General features: G+C 41.8%; 1 protein-coding gene across 14 annotated transcripts in view; it reads left to right on the plus strand.

The window, feature by feature from the left end:
- Nucleotides 1–7,823, plus strand: part of EBF1 (EBF transcription factor 1) — a 280,609-nt gene extending 272,786 nt beyond the window's left edge. For 5 of the 14 annotated variants that reach the window (XM_074156299.1, XM_074156296.1, XM_074156297.1 and 2 more), the window contains one exon: nt 5,538–5,670. In XM_074156299.1, coding sequence (XP_074012400.1) covers nt 5,538–5,569 — 32 coding nt within the window. In that variant the 3' untranslated portion in view covers nt 5,570–5,670. Of the gene's footprint in view, nt 1–359; nt 428–5,537 lie in introns of those variants that run through there. The other 9 variants (XM_074156302.1, XM_074156305.1, XM_074156303.1 and 6 more) reach the window with 3 other exon arrangements.
- The last annotated feature ends 14,890 nt before the right edge of the window (nt 7,824–22,713 follow it).

Here is a 22,713-nt window from a genome sequence, read left to right on the forward strand (position 1 = left end):
GAAACCAAGTCTGGAGCATAGATGGATTCTCTCAAAACCATGAGTTCCCAGCGCCTTGTGAGGCTCTAAGTGACACTGAGTTGTCAAAGGGGATAGAAGACAATGGGGGATCCCTGGTGGTCTCTGTCCTAAAGTTTCCTCCTGTAAAGAGTAACTGACTCCACCACCAGCCCACCTAGTACTGTGCAGGTGTTTGGCAACCACCCTATCTCTAACTCAACTAATACTGCTGAATTGAGAGGCTGTGTCTTATAAAGCACAGACCTACTGTTATGATAAAAACGAGTAATATTTCAGCTTACTAATACCATCCTTTCTCTTTCTTTCCTCTCTTATTCCCTGTTGTCGTCCTTTATCAGACCAGTCTTTTGTGGACTCTAGCAAGTACTCCACTGCAGGGTCTCTCCAGGGGCTGGCCTTCTCCTGAAGTACGTCACTCAATCTTCCCTTCCTTTTTTTCCTTTGTCGTAGTACACTTGTGCAGAAATCCTACTGAGAGGAAATAGACCGTTACAGAGCTTGGCACAAACCTTTGCCTTTCATAAATAGAAGACACATTACAAACTAACAGCAGCATTTTCCAGTTTAACTCGCACAGGGGCAAACATTTGTTTTTACTGATTAATGTACTTCTGTGCCAATTAATTCCATAAATGTCGCTGGGCCCTTTCGAAAGCCTCTTCAGTTGTTGGTATCAAGGGGCTGCTCCTTTCTGCGTCCCTTCCCCTCTCATTACAAAGTATTCCAGCATTAGCACCTAAATACGTTTTGAAGCCTTGATGCAAGGCGAGGGAGTGACAGACAAAAGCTCATCAACCTGAGGATGCTGCATAGACCAGCACTGCCCATTTCATTGTTTGGTTCAGCCTGTTTTACAACACTGTGCCTAAACCTTCCCGTGTAATTACCTCACTACGCATTAGTGTGCTGAAAGAGACGTTTTCATGCTCGCTTAGGCCGAGGAGTTTCTCTAAGCGGATGCAGCCAGCTGCCTCCAGCTGTGCCAGAGGTGGGAAGGGTTTTGCGGTATGTGCTGTGCTTCCCTCAAACCTGAGGTCTGTTTTCCTTCCCACGTGTCTGTGCAAATTATCCAAAAAGCATTGAGCGGGGAATAAAATCAGTCATTTTTAAAGCCATGTTCGGAAGGAGCTGTGCAGAGCAGGGGGAGGATAGTTCCACAGATTTCACGTGTCACTCTACGGCCTCTGGAAAGAGAAATGCTGGGCTTGCGGGCATGATGCTGATAGCATCATTAACAGCCAAAAAAAAATCTATATGCAGGCAGAGTGGAAGGAATTCATTCATAAAAGCTGGGATCTATTGTGACTGAGAAGGAAAGCATTGACCTCAGTGAACTGGGAGGAATCCTTGCAGATGTACGCACATGCACGTAGAAATTGTGGAAATACTAGGAATGCAGAAGCAGAATTTGGGTACCTTCGGTCAGGACTTTGTTAGAAATACAGGAATAAAACACAACAAAATTTTCAGCTGTAGTATTTAGGAGATTAATTTTTGTGCGCTTTAAAAATTTGGCACTGCCAACATGCTACAAATTTTAAAGGCAACAGCCAAAGAAGTTTCACCTCCATATTAAAAAATAAAGAGGAGCTAAGAGTTAACTGCTAGAAGCTTTTGAACATGTTAATGTTTTTTGGTTTTGTTTTTTTTTCCTTTTCACCTTGTCCCAACTTGCTGTTGTGGGTGGAGAGAAAAAGCAAGTAACAGGAGAAAGCTTTTTCAGGCACTGTTTTTCCTTTCATGAGACACGGAATTCCCAGATTCCACATACTCGGTTATGAAAAGCAATTATGGAACAAGCTGAGAGCACCCGACACAACTGGGGCTTGCTGATTGTCTCCTCATTATGTCACATCCAGATCTGTAATGCCCAGAAACCACACAGATCTGAGTGTTTCCCCTAATTTTTATTTAGCAATTCCATTTTCATAATAAGAATGAGACACCAAGAGATGGTTCATTTCTAAGTCATCACTGAACTTCTTGGTGAGTTAAAGACACACAGCCTTTAGTCCCATGCCTTCTGACACCACCTGAGGCTTGTAATAATCACTCAGAAATGCACTGCCTGTTGTGCCTTATTGCTTAAATAAACAACCATGTATAAGGAGGCTGCCTTATCTCTCTTGGGCTTCTGGATACATCAGAAAGCAATCAAGCTTTCCTTATGTAGCTTAGATATCAGCAGAACTTACTAAAACAACAGCGAGGCTTATCTGTTGTTCTCTTTGCCATGCAATTTTGTAAAACTCAAAATACATTATTTCTGTAATTTGCTGGCAGCAAATACAAATTAGTATATGATAGAAGAAATAATGCCCATTGGGGGGAGTTTTTCTACTCTCTGCCCTCCCTTTTTGAAGGTGGTGTGATCTCATACCTACACTGTTTCCCACTGATATCTCTGTTTTCAGGATCAATAACATGCTACAGCTGAGAGAATTTGCATGACTAGATGTAGCACTTACAGAATAAAAGTAGAGTAATATAAATGAAGACTTGGAAAGAATGGAAATATCAAAGCTTTTAGGCAGAAAAGATATCATTTTGCTATTTGCCTTGTAATTTAATTCAGAATTTCAGAGCTCTTCAGAAACAATAATGCTTTAAAAAATGAGCTAAGATCTGCATCTCTACCATTTGTTTCCAATGGCAAAAGGTGCATGGCTGATATGTAACTACAGGGAAACGTCTTAAGTCAGGAAGGGAGGAGTTGCAATTATGTCACCTTTGTCTGGATTCTTACCCAGGGTAGACAGCTGTTCTGTCCCAAGAGAGAGACAGTTCTTGACCACTTTGTGGTGAAAATGATTTGGTTTTGATGAATCTTTTAGCTTGAGAATTTTTTGTTTGCATAATGTTTTGACATTTTCTGAGGTATAGGTAATTTTTCTAAAGCAAAGCAACACTGTTTTAAAGTTTCACTAAATTTAGAATTTAGAAAGGGCTGAAAAGGACAACAAAGGTTGTAGTACGCACAGGGGGTTAATTAGCCATCTGACTCTGCTCAGTTGCACCCATCACATATAGGAAGACCCATTCCCATCTGCTCAACTCCTTGCTTATCTGAGCAGCAAAGGAAGGAGCACGGTGGTCAGTAATTGCTTTTCTCTGCGCTGTAACGCACGGCACTGATGTCCAAGCACTGCAGTCCCACCCCTATATTCTGCTAAACAACTGCCACCCAGAAATCTCCAAGTGCTTAACTAATAGGGGTAAAAATTGTTATCCTCAGGTAAGAAGCAGAAACAAATCCAATTGCTTGATGTAATACAGGCTAGAAGGAGAACTGGGACAGAACCTGCCTCTCAGGTCCATGCTCATATATTCAGATAGGGAAATTTACACTCTCGCCCTTAGGTGCAGGTGGGTGCCTTGTAGGGCTGCCGCAGCAGAATTACAGGCCGGTTGACAGTATCCATTACTGTCAATGCCTATTTTATTGACACCATAGAGGTCTGTGGTTCAGGGTCCATACCCTGGCCCACGTATAAGGATCCCCAAGAGCAGAGTAGGGAGCAACCGCAACAGTGAGAGTGTTGCCTGGCTTGGGTTTGCTTCATTTTTCAGTCATGTGTACCAAGGGGACAGGCCAATTGTGAGGATTCAGAACTTGTTACTTGAGACATTGCTGAAATTAAACCCTTTGAGAATTCTTTTAAACAAAGCTGCTGTTTCACCCAGTGTTGATTAAATAAGCAAGAATTCTAAAAAGGTGGCAATATTGAATTGATCCTATGATTTGAGATGAAGGAGACAGCATGGCTATGGAGATAATGTGAAAATGCATCCTCAGATTATCTCCATGATGGAGCCAAAAAAGCCCATGACAGGAAATACCTCAGCAAGGAACATCTAAGACACGGTGTCCTCTATGCTATTCACTTGAGTGTCTTCCTGTAGGGCTTACAGCAACATAACTCAGCTCTCTATCCCTTTTATCCTCATTCTCAGCTCCTTGAAGAGCCCTTGTGTGGAGCAGAAACAATCAGTACAGTGATTCCACATAAAACCATTGCTGAATGATAAATTCGAAGAATTGAAATGCTGCTGTGTAGTTGCAACATGTCTCCTCTGAGGATGGCCTGTTGCAAACATGTGGATGTGTTTTGTATTCTCGCCTTCTCCTCTCATTTTATTTCATTTAATCAGTGCAGTTTACTCGAGCTGTTCTCCCCTTGCTGATTAGACTTGTAATTCTTGCACATATGGTGGTGTTTGTGGAGAAAACATTTCCCTCCTCTCCCCCTCCAACCCCAAATCTGTGAGTCTTTTACTTTGGCTCTGTTCTTATCAAATAATTGCAGCTGTAATTAAAGCACAATGAATCAGCACCAGTCACAGGGTTGAGTTCTTCCTTAAGAAATTACATGTCCAGATGTCTGAGATGGCAGGCAGTTCTAGCAGTTAAATAATGTGCCCATGAAGTGCCGCCAACCTAAAGGCGAATCTGTTTTCTACCTTTTGGCGAATAACCGTACAACTGGTATTTTAAAGAGGCATTGTTGTTACAGTTTTCATCATAAACTTGCGTGACTACCTCCTGTAATGATGTCCTTGCTCACAGTATGTCACTTGGACACTTGGCTTGGTATGTCTGATCTGCATAGAGTCTCTGGTAAATAGAGGGAGACCGAGCTGGAGGTCAAGCTAGGTGGAAGAGGGTAACTGTTGACTTTTAATTAGTGTCTCCTCTTTAAGAGAGGTGGTGGTTTCGTAGAAAATGAGGTTAGGAAGCATAATAAAGAAATACTGATGATTCAACTTAGCCAACAAAAGAGAAGACATTCTAAATTAACATTAACACACAACTCGAGGTAGTCAATGATGTCTGCTACAAGTGTAATAAAACCATGAGACGCCATTCTGCTAAACATATGTCAATTTGAAAATTGGATTTGAGAGTTTAAGTCCTTTTCTGAGCACTTGGAAATACATACATAAGTCCCAGAGTTGAACAGTGAACTTGTAAGAGAAAACTGGGATAGGAGAATGAGCCGCTCTTAGTGTGCCTGATGCAAAGAACACCCTACGGGGTCTGTAATATTGGTGGCCTGTGGGACTCCAGCCATTTTCTCATATGTGGAGCAAGTATCTGCTTTGCTTTTTTAAGAGAGTAATAATAGAATATGTGGCAATGGCTGGGTCAGGTTTAAGCCTCCTGAGCATTTTAAGATTTTCAAACTAAAAATCAGAAAATTAAGTTGGGGTCTGATTCTGATATCAGGGGAAGTGCACTTTTTCTGCAAGAAAAATCACTAATTTCAGCAGAGTCACTTGTAATTTAAACCACTTTCCGATCAGAATGAGGCTTCCTGTGACTACTGTGTACATGGTTGTCTCTACTGGAGGATACTTATATATAAATGTAATTCAGAGTACAGCTGAATACATTACTAGTAAATGTTTAAAAGCTCTGAGGATTTTAAAAGTTGCTTGATAATGCACAAAAGTAACTTTTTCCCCCTTTCTCTCTCTCTCTCTCCCTCCCCCTACCCCCCCTTTCCTTCTGACAGCTATATCTGGCATGATTGTTCCCCCCATGTGAAAGAATTGCCTTGAAGAATTTTATTAATGAAGAGGTTGAATTCTGCTTCAGAGAGAATCTGATACAAGTCCCAGAGTGGAACTTTTTACTCAGGCCTTTTTAAAAATAGAAAAGAAATAAAGAAGAATCTTACAATAACTGCGGATTTTTAAACAAAACAAAAATCACCATCCTTGCAAATACTGAAATTATCAATCTACGATTGCAAGGTGTTGATTCAAGTTGTCCATCCCAAATACCTGGGAGATATATTTATTGTATGTTGATAAAAAAAAAAATCCACTTTTCTTTTTTTTGCAGGGGTGGGGGCTTGCTTTTAGTTCCTTCTGGTTTTTTGTGGTTTTTTTTTTAAGGCTTGATTTAACTCAACACCATTTGTCTTTTATAAATCATACAGTTACACACGGGACACTAGAGATGGAACTCCACATTTTTAATTTATGATTTATTTTTTTTAAGCTGTGTAAAGAAAAATGAAGTGGTGTCATTTACATACAAGTCTGTATGGGACAGAATAGAAGTGCCAGTTAGTTTTTCTTAGAAGAATTATGGCCATTTAATTAAGGGTCGGCTTATATAGGTTGCTTTTCCAGTGGCAACTTGCTAATATGATGCATTTTTAATGTTCTAATTAAATAGATATCACTCCCTAGAAAGCTGATATTTTTGGATGATGAGGCCAGGATGAGGGGTGGGATTAGTAAGCTCTGTCTTTAATATCAGGCTAAAGAATTGTGTAAATAATGCAACAAGAAGAGTTGGTGAAAGAGAAGGTAAGGATACAAATAACAAACGTTTCCTCTTGAGCTGAAAATCCAGTGCCTCTCAATAAAATGCTAAAACTGCAGAATTAGGTGAGCACGGCTCTCTCTTTAGCTTATATATCAGAGTCTTTCCAAATGAGTGGCTTTCCTGAAGTTTAGTGTCACCTGAGCTGTGGACAAAATGCCATTTGGATTTTGCACAGCCATCTAATGACCCTGACTGTGGCCATCACACCTGGGGTGTTTCCAACGAGCCCCTCTCCCCTGGACCGATTCGTTTCTATGGGGCAGAATGAGACCAGACTGGCCTGCAGGTTCTGCATCCTTGCAAAATCTAAAAGCACACATTTTCGTCTGCCTCCCACTCGGATTGTGCCTGTATCAGTCGACCCTCTCAGTTTGTATCATAATATATTAAGCAACAGGTAACTGCTTTTGAATAGTAAATGGAAACATGAGTTTGGGGGGTGGGTGGCGGGGCTGTTAGGAAGGTTTCAAATCAAAACCATAGCTTCTGTTTTACAAAAATTTTGCTATCATTATCTGGGAAGTGTTCTTAAAAACTATTAGTCAAAGAAGCAGCAAAGCTCTGAAGATGCATTACCTGATATTTTTTCTTTGCTGTTGTGTTTTGTATGTAGTTATAAATACTGTAGATTTTTTGTGATTTTTTGCCAAAGTTGTTGTTCTATTTATACATTTTAATGTCTTAAGACAGTTTTTCAATATCACAAAAAAAGAATTTTACTGCATATTTTGCAAAAAGAGCTCACTACCTTTAGCTTGCACATACTTGCAAAATTAATTAAAGAAAAAAAAAGCTTTTTGTTTCTGTTTTTTGTTTGTTTGTTTTAAGGGGGATTTTGTAAAATATCCATATAAATAATGTATTTATCTTTGGAATTTGTACATTGCTTTTTTTTCCCCCTACCAAGTTTATTTTATTGTGTATGTTTGCTATGTGAAAAGTGCTGATTTGTTTGGTCATTCACCGTTGTATTAGCTGTTTAAATGTGATTTTAAAACATTTCATTTATAGTTTTTTTTTAGTATTGTTTAAAACCATGCTTCCATTTTTTTTTAATTTCCACCCAAAAGCCATTGTCTATTTTTGTATTATTTGTAAGTTAAGAAGTTTTTTCCAATATATGGCAAAAAGTAGCATATTATTCTTGTAGCATTTAGTTATGTAGATTTTAAAAAAAATGTATCCTTTGCTTTTGAGGCTTAACAAAAACTAATGCTGTTTTAATCTATTAATATGCATGGGATTTCTCCTCTTTGGAGTGACGCATTTTTGTGCATTAAATATGGGGAGAAACTTCATAGAACTCAATGAAAATACTTTCTTTCTTAAGTCTGCTTGTATATTTCTCTGTCTTTCACATAAATATAAACCAGCAGATTGGATGCCTTAACAATGCAAATCATATTCATTTCACTTGTACATTGTACTGTGCACCAGAACTGTCAATCATCACTAACATTCTAAGAAAAAAAAAAAAAAAAAGGAATTGAAAAGCACAAAAGAACTGTTTTGTTACCTTAAAACAATATAACTTTTTTCTAGTCGAGCAAGAAATCATTTACAACGATGCTGCAACTGTGCATGCTTCCTGTATGAATTTTGCAATGGTTTTCACTAGAATGTCACAGTGTGATCTTTGGGGGGAAGGGAAGAAAACAGGATATTTTTTTTTTTTTTTCATGGTGAGAAAATAAAAGAAGAGAAAACTGGAAAATGTGAGAGACATCAGTTTATTGCTTCTCTGTATTCCAAGTGATTATTCTAATTCACATAGTAAGCAACAGCACGACAATGTAATCAAATTTAAAGCCATATTTTGTCCAGTAACACCATCAATTACTCTTGTAGAGCTCCACTCGAAGTCATAGCGATTTTGACACCAGTGTTAGCCATCGATGTTTGTAGTCTTCTACGCCAGTGTCCAAAGATCCTCTGACAACGTGCATAATTTTGTTTTGTTGCAGCTATTTGTAGTGATCTGATGAATGGGAATTTATAAAAATCTGCCCGCACCACCCTTATCTTTTACAAAGTAAAAGATGCAGCTGTTTACAGAATATGGCTTTAAGTGGAAACATTCAGATTTCAATTTTAACAAGGTGAAGCTTCACAATGACTGGATTGCATAAAGTATGCCTATTTCCTCACAGTTGTACTAGGATGCAGCTAAAATGAAGTCATCTCTGAAACTACTAACCTTTCACCTTCTTATCTAAATCTTTTTGAATAGACACACACACTGTACAGTTCTATTGTTAGAGAAACTAACTACTGTAGAGATTGTTATAATTTTTTTGCAGAAATTCAAGCTGTAAAAACTTTTCAACTTTCACAATATTTAATTAAAGTTACTTCCTGTCTGTGAATACAGCTCCTAGTTGTGTGTTTATTTTTCTGCTTCTGCAAGCTAGTAGATGAGAAAAAACAAAATATGGAAGCCAGAGGCTACTGAATTGTCTTTTGAAAATTAAGGAGAAGCAGAAATTCATGGAATTACACAGTGAAACGTGGCGAATGCTGGTGCACTGAAACTCCTCTTGCTCTGTCCCTAATGAATTTCAAAGGATCCTCACTCATAACGCTGAATGTTCATCCTGTTATCATTATTCTTATTACTTCCATTGTTTTAATCTATTGATTGCCTGAAGAGTCAATGTATTTTGCTAGCGGATTTCAGGAGCACATCTCGCTTTAGGTACCCAGCTACAAAGAGCTGCCTCTCTAAACACAATGATCATGAAGTGCAAGACAAAGGCATATTAGATCCAGTGCCAGAGACCCAGGGAGATTTAAGTTTTCATCTTGGTATGATTTAAGTCAATGGCAACACTTCAGGACCAGGTCTTAAGTGACCTGCTCAAGGTCAGCTCCAAGAACTCCATCTAAGTATGCTGAGCTGTAACTAACTCCTTGACTTGACCATGAAGGAGGCTCCTGTAAAATGTTTCCATTCTGCTACCTCTCTGAAATGACAAATCCGTCAGCTGCTAAATTGGTTCTAGGCGTTCCATTTTGTTCTGGACTTCTCTGGCAGGAGAGGACCATAAGGAGCTTTATCTCTGGCATGTGGAAGGTTGACATAATGGTACTTAACTGGGCCTGAGGAGTGGCTGTCATACCGGAGACCTGTATGGGGAAAATCAAAAACCTTTAAACACTACACCTAACGCAAGGCTCCAAGCATTTCCAAGGTAGGAATAGGGACATTGGGGTTGCAGTTTAAATTAAATTTAAAATCACTTAAAAAAATTAATTTTGCTAAAAAACATAAGCAGCTGGAAGTGGCTTCTTGCAATGTAAAATGTTGGATATCTCTTAAATGTCAGCAGATCCACTCAAGTAGCTGTTAGAGCAAAGAGAGCTGTTGGCAAAGTCAGACCCCAAATGTGTTTACTCTGTCAGCACAAGAGATCTGTTTCTTTTGTCTGAGATAATTCTCCTGGTTCTCTTTCAAATGGTGTGAATATTGGCAGCTCACTGCAGCCGAGGGCTCTGTGAGTGCTCTGCTCACTAGAAAGATGTTGGGTCACGTGTAGCTGAAAAGCAGTCTTAAAGATGAAATTCAGGATGTAATATTAGGCAACCTGTTCTAGGTGCAGCAGAACCAGAGCTCTGCTTCAGCCTTTTGGATACAATGAGAGTGGTTTTGTCTGAAGCTTAATTTCAGCCACATTAAAAATAAAAGGGGGGTGAGGGGTGAGGGAGGTGAGATAGCATGAACCATCAGGCTTCTAGTTCAGCCAGATGCTGAAGAAGAGTCTGCTGGTCAGCCTCAGTGGTGTTCATCTGACAATCCAGATTGAGATCACCTGGGTGGCCATGCTGTAATAGATGATGAATTGCTTTTTTGATGCCAGAAGAAAACCCTCCAAAGCCCAAACCATGTGAGGACCAGCTGCAGGGTGCACATTCAGGTATGGCTGCAGTGAGACATGTACCCCATGATGGGTCATACGCTGGAAGAGAGAGGAGTATCCTCTGTCATTGCACAGAGAACACGTAGCATGGGGGCTTAGGGCAAGGTGTATAATGGTGTGACTTATTGCTGCCCTCTAAACTGGTGGCTTCTTTAATTTTTCAGCAACTGTAGTAGTCATTTCGACTGAATAGTTTGCATCTGGCAGTGGGATTGGTTGTGTTTTCATATGGGCATGCCTCAAATTTTTTATTTAATTTAAAGAAACCTCAGCAAGAAGAGCTACCTTCACTGTTAGTTTCCTGGCCTTGTCTGTGTGTCTGCTTATTCCTTGTAAAGTCTGTCTCTGCAGGCTCTTGCTACAGCTGCTTCCTGTAATCATTTACATAACTCTGGTTAGCATCACAGCCCATGTGTCTTCTGCCATTCATGGACTAGCTGAAGACACATTTCGTGTTACGTGCTTGATTTCCTCAGCTCCTTCCTGTTTGCTGCTTCTTGATCTCCAGCTCTCTTGTAAATATTCCCATTGCGCTGCTGTACTAAAGATGGGTTAGAAGCCTCCCACAGTGTCCTTGGCCCCCAATTCAGCTCCAGACTCCTCCAGTTTCATGGGGCAGAAGTTTTTGAAAGAGTTTTAGCAAATGCCACATTGCCCCAGATTTTTCAAAAGTGCATTCACTGCATCTTAGCTTATTTGCCCCCATTACCCTTTTGGGGAGGTTGTCACAGAAATCCATTCTTCCAGTGCATAGAAGACATCATACAGTTTTGTCCTGCACCAGCACTGTGCTTTTGAGTACCTTCTCACCCGTGTTAGCTCTCCTGTTAAATATAGCACAAACAAATGCTGCTGCTACAGTCTTGGCTTTGCTTTGCTAAGTGACCCAAGCTCTTCTAGTGTCTTATTTGAGAGTTGCCCTCCTTTTCATGGAGAATCACAGTGGCTGGTTTTTCCAATTGCATTTCACTCTGTACTTTGCTCGCTTGGGCCTGGATGCATATCTCAGCCAGGCAGATGGGGATTCCAAGAGGACCATCCATCTCACCATCTCAGAGCTGTGACCATTTACTTGCTTAGCTCCATCTGCAGCAACGTTACAGAAGCATCACTTTGTACTCACCTTTCTTTCTCCCTTCACAACCAAGCTTCATTACCATGGTACTAATAAAAATGTGCAAAACCTAGTGAACACTCAAAGTCCACTCCTTACAATAAGGCCACATCTCAGAGATGCTGTGAAGCAGCCTGACATAGAGCTTCAACAAGATACTTGGTTATTTTGGTTGCTCCCTCCTTGCCCACTCACCAATTGTACTCCTTCATGTCATTGCCACCTCCCTGCCCACCATTAGCTCACTGGGATGCTAGCTGATTTGGGCTTCATTTGACATCTCTGTTTCCTCTATTTCCCAGAAGGAGGTGGCTCTGGCATCCCTTTTCTCCAGCATCTAATGCTGATATTTCAGTAGGGGAGGTCAGGTCAATACTTTAGATAAATAAGTAATAGTTCCAACTCCACAACCCTGTTCTCTCTTCCTCTCCTTGGTGCCCTTGAGGATACAACTCAACCAGAGCTTATGGCACTGATCCAACATGATTGGCAGGTCATGTGAAAGAGCACACATCTTAGAAAGCTTCAATATAGTCATTCCAGGACATGAATGCCGATGACTACCCAGGTCACAGCCTAACAGCAGGGACACCAATTCTAGGCGGCTTTTTTGTGTAGGCCAACAACAGGAGCAGCAAATACAATGCCCTTACACACATTTTTCTCTTTATTTTCAATGACTGACCCAAACTTCATCACTAATGTGGATGCAGATTTGAAGATCTCCATAAAAAAAAAAAATTTAAATGGTCACCTAACCCTTTCCTGAAACATACAGAAAACCCTGCCCTACATGTTGCAGGACAAACTCTGTTTTGTATAAGGGGGATGAAATTGTTCGCTTCCTTTTTTTGTTAGTGTGAAGTATAGGAATCCCAAATTTTCTCACATTTATTCATGTCAAAGTGTATCTTATACTGTAAGGCTTTACGAAGGTTTCAATGGGTTTACAGCTGTTATACAAGAGACCCTCACCATGACATCGTGATTCACTGCAGTCTGGCAGCTCTTGGCCACGCATATGAGAGAGGCAAGGACCAATTATGGCTGTAGCTATGTACAAGTGTGCTCTGAAAGGGCACAGGTTATCTGGGTGAGATTAACCTCAGGATAAATTTGCCATGGGGATGTCTCAGTGACTCCCTGTAGAAAGGCTACAGCTCAGCTCAGACCTTAGCTCAGGAGGCACAAAAATGCAGATGTATGTGTGTTTAGGCAGGAAACTGTGTGAGAGCCACAACAAGCTCTGGGAAGCAAGACCCAAGGTAGACCCTGTCATACAAGTTCACTTTTCTGCAGCCTTTAGAGGAGAGGGGAGCACAAACATTGTACAGAGGCTCACCTGGAAGGTTGTTGTGCTGCAGCTTTCAGTCCTGCTCCCTCCCAGACCCACACCGTCCTTCCCAGCTTTGCAAGGGTCCTGCCCACTGCCCCTCTGCCTCCTTGCCCACTGCCCCTGCCACTACGGGCTCTGCCTTCATCCTCGTTTCCATGGAGCATTGTTCACATCGCTCACCATCAGCCTGCCCCAGGCACTGCCTCGCTTCCCCACCTCACCACCATTAACTTTGCCTTCAACCTCTGCTGCATCATTCCCTTCTCCTGAGGGTTCCCTATTTATATAAAGGGGAAAATGCAGTTGCTGGGACTGGAAATATTTTGTTACCTTTTTCTACTTAAGTGCGAGGCATTTTTATCTGTGCTCTCTGGAGACTTATGCTACAGTGGGACTGATTTTATCCACTTACTCAATGCACTTTAGTTCAATAATGATTACAGAACTTCTACATAATATATTAGGCATAGCTGATTTCCCAGGGTTTGTAGCCCTCAATCTCCCTAAGCATTTAAAAAGGAATCTCTCTGTGATAGGTATGTTATGAATGATACACTCCTCAACAGTCATGATGAAAAAATAATAGCAGCAGTGGGCCGGGAAGGAAGAGGCAAGCATTTGGCTGGAAAATGCCAAAGCCTGTGGATGATACAACCCAACAGCAAGGACCTGCTTTGCTCGTTTTATCACTGCTCCTTAGCCCATCAGCAGCACTTGCAATCTACGGAGTTTGGGCAACCCAGGCCAGATTCCCAACGCTCCCTCCACCACCTTACTCAAACTGAGGGTTTTGGCAATTCCCCAGCTCCATTGCAGGACTGGGTTGACCTGGTCTCTCTTTCTCTCTCTCTTTTTTTTAATGCAAGCTGAGATCTTCAGTTTGCTCAACTGTGTCACAGTCAGCACACCCAGCCCTAGGGTGCCTGATGTGATTGCAGAAAGCCTGCACAACATTTGTTTTCTTCAATAGAAAAAGGAGTAGCAATGTTTGTGGTCTTGGTCTCATTCACACTTGAGGTTAAATACAAGAGACTTGGTCCTAAGCTTTCCTCAGCCTGAGAGGCTTTCTATGCACATTTCCCCAAACATAGATGCTGCCAGGCTTCTCCATCCTCAGCTATCCCAGATACTAGTGACCCTCTGCCCATGTTGCTCTGCATCTGCCCTCCCTGGCCAGGCTGCTCAGCACCCCGATGGCAGAAGGCAGTCAGATCCTGTCCATAAAAGCCCATGCATTTGCCCCAGGGCATCTTCCGCACTGGACTGACTACCTTGAACCAAGTGCCTTGCTCATCTTATTGTCATCACCCTCCCCAGTTGGTGGTGATGGCGCTCTTCTTTTTTTTTAAACATAAAAGCCCCACTCTACTCAATTTTCTGATAATCTCTTCATTTCAGTAAGGGCTTTTGGCAATGAGTTCCATAGCTCCATTGCTGTTATCCCCTTATATACTCCTTATACAATGGGATGTGTGGCTGCTGCAACTCTTATTGCTGGTCTCAAGGAGCTGGGGACAGCCGTGGACACTTCTGCCTCTCACCCAGCCCCAGCAGAGCGACGTGGGGCAGCTCCCATCGCTGCTGCAGCCCCACGGTCGCCTGATTGACGTCAGGAAATAGCACAAGGAAAGTTGCTACCAGCTAACAGCTGTTTCAACAGTTTTAATCACAAGGCAAGCTGTAAGATAAATAAATAAATAAAGCCTGTGAAGTGACAAAACAAATGGCCTGGTATCGGAGACAGATTTGAAGCTTCTGGCTGCCTTCGTGGGAGAGCAGCCTGCGAGCTCTTGCCCTCCCTTCCCCAAATAATTAATTTATCACTTAGCAGCGCTGTGGTTCTCCGGAAGGAGCTTGGAGACAGCGTTTGAAGGTGAACTCCAGCCCTGCCGAGGGGCCCTTGGGGCTGGGGAAAGAGGCAGTCGAGTGCTGGAGTCTACAGGTGAACCGGCTGGATTGCAGGGGGATTTATATCAACCTGCTCAAGCTACCATGAGCCAGCACGCGCTATTTTGTTCCGCCCTCACAAATCACTGTTATGCCCTTTCTGCTTTAAACACTATGGATCAGCTATAACAACACTTGATATTTATTTTATTTCAACTATCACTCTGATTTGTCAGGTGTATTTTTTATGCACAGCAGGTGTACCCTAATGGGGTTAGGGAATAAACAGAAAATTGATGGGTTTACACACCCATTAGCTAATGGATTACCAAGCAAAAGGGACTCTGTTTAACCCCACTGCACTTAGCCCACTGTTAGGAAGAATGTTAAAGACTATAAGCTAACACTCAAATGTCTCTTCGCGGACCCAGGGGAAGAGAGCTCAAACTTTAATGCATCGCTTTTGATAGGCAGGTGAATGAATGTGGCTATGATTATGCAATCACGCATCTCTGGAACTATTTATCAGCCGCACAACCTGCCCCGTGAACCCTGCGCGCCCATGACCCACCACGCTGCGAGGCTGTCGCTGTGGTGTACAGAAAGGGTTAAGTAGGATGAAACCCGCCTCCCCCCCCAGGACAGAGAAGCTTCCCAGGTTCCACTTGCACAGCTCCTGCAGGAAACGATGAGCTGCTGCTGCCACTTCACATTCCCCAAACCCGGTAGGACACACCTTGTACGTTAGCAACATGCTGTTTTGTGCAAAGGCCTTGTGCCGACACCAGCTTTAATCAGTTATTTCAAGATAGATGTGCCTCGTTAGCATCAGAACAATGCAATTACTTCCCCTCCTCCCCTCTCTCCAAATCCCGGGGTTTTATTGGCCTATTAATGGTTTGATTTGTTGTTGGTAGAAACAAGAAGGATTCCAACTCATTGATCATATTATCCTACAGATATCCAGCAGAATAAATAAATGGGATAATAAAACCCAAACCATACGCACAAAGGTTACGTTTTCTAAATCCTTTAGTGTTCTGCATCATAGTTTATGTTCCCTTTCAACCACAAATACACAGCGCAGTACATGACAGCTAAAAAAGGTCTGTAATGTTAAAGGTTATATTTGCAATCTTTTGCCATCTTTCTCACATGGAAACAAGTCACACTGATCCTCATTGTCCACAGATGCAATAAGGAACAACCCTCTGACGCAGGTGTATATTATATAAAAGCCAATTCAAAAGGAGCCTTCTGTAAATACCAACTTGATCCAGGCATATGCATGCTTTGCTTGAAGCCCCGGAAGAGTCCTGCTGACTTCAATGGGGTGGCTCATGCGTTTGAAGAGAAATAGGTGCATGCGTGCGGGAGAGGTGAAGGTCGAAGAATATAAAAAAAAACCAAGAGAGAATATAATTTTATGTTGCTTTTCTTTAAGCAGTGGCAAACTCACAGCCAGGGGGAAGCTAAGGTCCTCTTAGTTTTCTTTGTGCCTGCCCATTCCCGAGGTGCTCTCAGGTGCCCCTTACATTTAGTTTGGAGGTCCATAGGGGTTGCAGGGCTGCTCAGACAGTGCTCTGAGGGCTATGGGTCCCTGTGACAGAGAGAGGGGATCCTGGTCTTTGCCTTATTGTGGGTCACTTCCTGGAGCTGGGGAAAAGGAAAATGCTTCAGGCACTTGGACAGACCAACAGCTGAGCTCTTCAGTCAGTAGAAGAGGGATGCCGTAGAAAATGCCACAGATACAGCAGCAATGACAGAAGACACTGGGACTTCAATATGATCAACACGACAGCCCAGGTCCCTCCTTACTCTAGAGAGCAGTGGTCAAGCAGAAATCTACTGATGCCCACTGGAAGATGAACTGCTCTGTTACCAACTCAAAATGAAGCTCCAAAAGTATGGTGTGGTTCAAGTGATGCATGGATACACCGTGAGCTCTAGGTTGTAGACTCTGTGTCAGAGATGATTTAATTTATGCTGGAATTCATCAGCATCAGTCTAAAAGGCTGCAGCCGCATAGCAACAAGCTTGTTAATTACTAAGCAATTATTTTACTCAACTTCTAGACCAAGGGGATACCCAAAATATCCGCATCTGTTTCATTTTGATTTCTTATTGTTCCTTCCATGCTGTAGCTGCGGTTATTTCACAGCAGCTGTCAGTCATAGCAGTAACAACTTCCACAGTAGCAGCTTCCATTTGGCAAGCTCACTACATAGTAAGTGCTGTGATGGAGTGGAAGGGGTTTCTTTCTCTTTCTTAATATCATCTTCCCCTAGGATAGACTATCTTGCCCTCTCCAGCAGAACACGCTTGGATCACACTGCAGAGTTTCTGACTGCTGCTTTTAAAAAGGTATATCTGTTTGTTTCTATCAACACATTTCAGCTCCTCTGGCATGCTGTCTTTGCAGCTCTAATAGAGACACTTCACATGTAATAGGGTCACACAGTGATCCTCACGTTCGATTCCATTCCTATCACCATGTTAAATTGAAACAATGTGTGTGCATCAGATTTCTGCAGTGCAGGGAAGCTGGACCATCTACAAGTTTTGTGATGCGATGAAACTAATGATTTGGATTTTATTTTCCTGGTACCACATTCAGCTGGTGAACTCTTCAAAATACACCTTACCTCGTTTTCTCTCTCTGTCTCTTTACCTCTCAAGAGCTTTCACCAACAGATCTACTTTCATGCTGAAAAAAAAAAAAAAAAAGTAATTCTATCAGTAATTTATGGAAATTAGAAAACTGATTAGCATAAAGCTTCTACTTGTGATAGTGGGGTTACAAAAGTGGGTTGATAGGTAAAAATGATCTCCTTAGTGATAATTAACTTTGATCTCTTAAATAACTGTTAACTTTCATAAAGAAGGAGAGTACGAATGACATTTGCATCATGGCAACTGTAAAAAGGCAGAACATAACTTTCATTGGAGATTACATGATAAGCTCTGTTCTCAGAGAAAATATATTCATTTCAAAGCAAAATGACATGAATTGTCAAGGACTGTTGGGTTTGTTCTTATATCCTGTGCTAACCTGAGTGCACTGAGATGAGACATTGCATATGCTTGCGTGAACAGCTCTGTACACCCATGTAAATGATATGTATTTATCTACAAGGAAATGACAATGCATGCTCTGCTTAGCACTTCTGTGAGACCATTCATCCAAGGACTTCCAAGTACTTTATAAACATTAATTCATTCTGACTATGTGGCTGTGAGGTAAGTAAATATTAGTCTTATTGCAATATTATTGGGAAATGGAGAGACACTGCAGCTAAGAGACTTACTCAAGGTCAGTAGATTATAGCTTGAATGCCTAGTTTCTGGTTCTGTGTGCAACGCGTGGTCTCCTGGAAAAGTACACATCTTTGGACATTGGAAGTTTACTATGCACTCCTCAGACTTTGCTTTGAGTAGTGTTTTGAAAATTTTCCCATCAATATTTATTTCTGAAAAATTTCATGGTGCCTGTTTGTGATGGGATAGTCTTACCACCTCTGTTTTACAAATGGGAAACTGAGGCAAAGTGGAAAAAAACCACCAAAGTACCCAGTAGATGTGAACATCCAGTCTGAGAAATCAAGGGGACAGCAGTTTTAAGCAGAAGACATCCCCCCAAAGCTGCAGTTCCTACTTTAAGCCAAAAGAGAAGCAGTTGTGTCTTGAGTTTTGTGGACTCATTAGAGACCAAGCCTTCAAGCAAAACTGAAGTTGTAAAATCCCACTTGAACTTAACATGCAAGCAAAGGAGATTTTTTGGCACCCAGTATACTAGACATTAGTTTGGAGTCGTCTTATGATGGACCTCACAATCTCATAAAGATTTACACAGGTTGCTGGGGTTGACATAAAGTAAGTGTAAACCATGTTACATATGAAGTGAAGTGCGTATCACAAAATGCACACACACTCACATATAAGGAGGCTAGATAATTTTAAGCAGCAAATTTGAAAGAATATCTTAATAAATAAATCCTTAAAGCTGTGCGGGCTCCAAATTTTTCATGGAAATCATCTTAGAACCTTTCTTGCACACTTAAAGCTCCTGGCACACTGAGTTGTTGCAAAGAAACCATCGCAACGTCTCAATATCTTTCTTCACTGGCTCCTCCAGATACAGAGTATGCTGGCCACTCTCTGAATCATTTTATCCTGTCATCTCTCTTCCTTTGATATGCATGAAGTTAAAGGGAAATGGCAGTCTCCTAATTTCTATTTCCACCCAATGTCATGGGAGAGAGGAAGAAAAAAAATATCACTTTTTTAATGCAGCTTTTAAAATAGAAAAGCAAAAAAAAATTTTTTTTACAGCACTTAATAGGCCTCCCTTGCAATTTAAAAACTGATTTTCAGGAGCTCATATATTCAAATCTCCAAAGTCTATTTGAAGGCACATCTGAAGGTGCACCCTGCAACCTGTGTGTAGCAAACTCTTTTGAATCTTGTCCTTGAAACAAAAATTAGTGCCCCATGGGAGCTCAGCAGTGTAGACAACCACTAACTGCAGAACGACTGAAAGCAGAGCTGAGAGTCCTTGCAGCTGGGAGGGAGAAGGGGATGAGAGAGCGAGGGAAGATGAGAAAAGCCTTCAGGAGCCATTTGGGAGACAGTCACTGGGAAGAAGAAAGAAAGACATGCACTAAAAACAACAGAAACACAGGTGGAAATGGCCTACTGGGAAATCAGGCTGTCAACAAACAAAAGCCGAAGGCCAGAAAGCAGTTTCAGTAGCAGCCCCTGCTAACAGGGCTTCAGTGTTCAGTAAATAAATTAGCAGCAGCTTTGACTGTTTGGAAATTAGTAGTGACATGATGAAAGAAGCAAATGACTTGCTTTTATCTGGAGTGGAAGCACTAAACTTCCAAAGAAATCCTTGCCTGTATTAGGAGAAACAGAGATGCTTATATCAGCTTAGACTTGAACAACAATAATATCAGAAAAGTTTCATTTCATTTACCACAGGCTTAGAACTTCGCTTGTAACTAATGAGACCTGTGTCCCTCTGGGCTGCTTCTGAGAGCATCTCTCCTTTGAATAGTTTATCACTTAGGAGGTAAAAATAACATAGGTTAGGTAGATAGACAGACAGATAGATACCTAGGTGTTTGAAAAAAGAAGTCGAGTTGGGACATTAGATCAACTCCTCAATTATTGCAAACTGGGAAAACTCCTTTGGGAGAAAGTCCAGTGATTTACTTCTGTTGAGAATCTGGTCCTGCTTAATTAAATGGGAACTGATGAGGGGCTGAATAGTGAACACTTCAGCATGTGCTTAAACATTCAGCTTGCGCCAGAGTCCTATTGATTCTGTTGAGATATAATTTGCTTAAGCACTCCTCCCCAGTAAGTGTTTCTCCTGAATCAGGGCCTCACTTACTGCAGTGAATGTTTATTGTGTCAGAGGTATTAAGAAGGGGCTCTTTTCCCACATCCTCGTTGCTTAGAAAGATGGTTGGATAAAGAGTAACATCACAGCCTCCAAAGTGAGCAAATATTTATGTAAGCTCTACTGAGTGAGCTTGAGATGGCAACAGGTCCAGGAGACAAGCTTGCACTCCAAGTGGAAAGGAAGGGTAGTCCTTTGATCTGGTGAGTCCATTCCACTGTCCCAATGTGTGTCAGTCCACATAAAACTTGAAATATGGACCTTGTCCCCAGCACGGACAGCCCAAGGCTGTGTCCACACGTCCTTTGACAGCCTCTGCTGTATCTGTTGTTCACCAGTTTGGGAGCTGGAACTGGTATGTGGTAATACCATGAAATGCCACATCTAAAGGATCACAGATTCGCTAAACTGCTTGGGTATTGAATCTGCCCTCCAAGGCAGCATTCAGTTTGTCTCCCCCAAAATACCTGGCTGTTGTGAGATTCAGCTGTCGGCTAATAGCCTCATCCCAGCTCTCCAGGCAGATCCCGAGTACTTGCAGCTGAGAAGGGTCACAATTTCTCATTCACATGCAAATGCCAGTGAGGCAGGATCTCCTTCCATGGAGTCTGGTTAGTTCTTACCACCATGAGAGGTGAATTAGCCAGCATGCTTCTAGACAAAATAGTCAGTACACAGTGGCATCCCCCAGGGGTCAGTACTGGGACCAATACTGCTTAATGTCTTTATTGGCAACCTGATGATGGGACGGAGTGCACTCTCAGCAAGTTTGTAGATGACACCAAATAGCAGGGGGAACAGCCGATATGCCAGATGGCAGGGCTACCCTTCAGAGGGATCTGGACAGGCTGGAGAAAAGGGCTGGCAGAAACCTCATGAAGTTCAGCAAAACCAAATGAAAATTCTTGGTATCTGGGATGAAATAGCCTTATGCCACAATATAGATTGCAGGCTGACTCTCTGGGAAGCAGCAAGGAAAGCCAAGCACATCCTGGGCTGCATTAACAAGAGTGTGACCAGCAGGTTTAGGGGTGAGCTCTCCTTGGTTTGGCACTTGTGAGACCACATCTGTAGTGCTGCGTCCAGTTTGGGGCTCTCAGCAGCAGAGGCATGGACATACTGGAGCAAACCCCAGAGAGGCCACAAGTTTGATTGAGTGCTGGAGCTGAGAAACTGAGGGAACTGGACTTGCCCAGGCTGTAGAAGAGAAGACGAAGGGGAGACTGTATTGCTTCCTGCCTGATACGGAGAAGATAGAGTCAGATTCCTCTTGGAGGTGCACAGCAGTAAGACAGCAGGCAATGGACGCAAGTTAGAACAATAGAAGGAATATCAAATACAAGGAAGAGTGGGTTTTTTGATCATGAAAATGATCAAATATGGGAGTAGGTTGCCTAGAGAGCTTGTGTAATCCCCACCACTGGAGGTGCTCAAGGCTTGATTGGACACAGCCCTGAGCAACCTGATCTGACAGAACCTGCTTTGAGTAGGGGCTTGGATCAAATGACCTCCACAGCCTCTTCCAACCTAAATTATCCCACGATTGTATGGAAACAAAACCTGACAGAAATGATAAAGATTATGTGGAACCATGTAACAGGTGGTACAGGTCTGTGAACGAAAACTCAGGCCCAATTATACCGAGAATTTAGTTAATTAAGGCAGACATAACATACTTGGATTTTTAGTAAATTGTTAGTTTAGTGCTACACATGAACTCAATAGGAAAGTTGGAGCTGCATAGCCTGCATAATAATACAATAAGGTAGACAAAAATCTATCCACAAGCTAGGAACCAATGAGTTATCATCAATGGTTTTATGTCAAAAGAGAGAGAAGTATCAATTCGTCTCCCACAGGGATTGATACCAGAGCCAGTATTAATCGATATACTCATTAACAGCCCAGAGAAGAATGTAAATTCAACAACCACTGGAGAATCTGGAGAAGAGTCAAAGGAACACTGGGGATATGGCAAAGTAGGCGGCATATAAGATATAGAATTGTAGCCAAAGGATGTGTAGATTTCATAGATGAATGAGCAACAGTTAATATTTTGTATATACAGAAGAATTTAAAATACAGTGGGGTTAGGGCCTAAAACCACCCCTTCTAGAAGGCCCCAGGTTAGGCAACTGCTAGTTTCTCACACCATTGAAAAAGAATGAGGCAGTGTATGAGTTTTGATGATTAAAAGTTCAGCAAGACAATGTGTCAAATTGCCACTTAACAATGTGCTTGGTGTCAGGTGTGAAATACCATAGCCAAATGTCACAAGATATTTTGATTAAGAAAGAAGATTAGGAGAGAGTCATTAAAACTCTGCAAAGACTGGATTCAAACCTAGCCTATGTGCTTCGCGCTGACTTTGATTAATGAGATTAAAAATTTAAGCGTGTGGCAGATGAAAACTGCACTAATGATGACAATGGGACAAGATTTGGCTTCCTATGGTTTGGTATGGAAGGTGATACATGTAATGCTTTTTCCCCCATATTTTCCTACATTTTCTCCAATCTTAGTCCTGGTATTTTGATGCATGCACATATATATATGCACATATATATAAATTTGCCCAAAGATCATGTTTCTTGGTGAAGGTGTGAATGAGCTGACCCATAGATACTAAGCCCAAACAAATTGCCATATTCATCTAAAATGTCTTCTGTATCACATAGGTCAGAGCATTTC

This window comes from Numenius arquata, chromosome 11, assembly GCF_964106895.1.
Source record: "Numenius arquata chromosome 11, bNumArq3.hap1.1, whole genome shotgun sequence".
NCBI lineage: Eukaryota > Metazoa > Chordata > Aves > Charadriiformes > Scolopacidae > Numenius > Numenius arquata.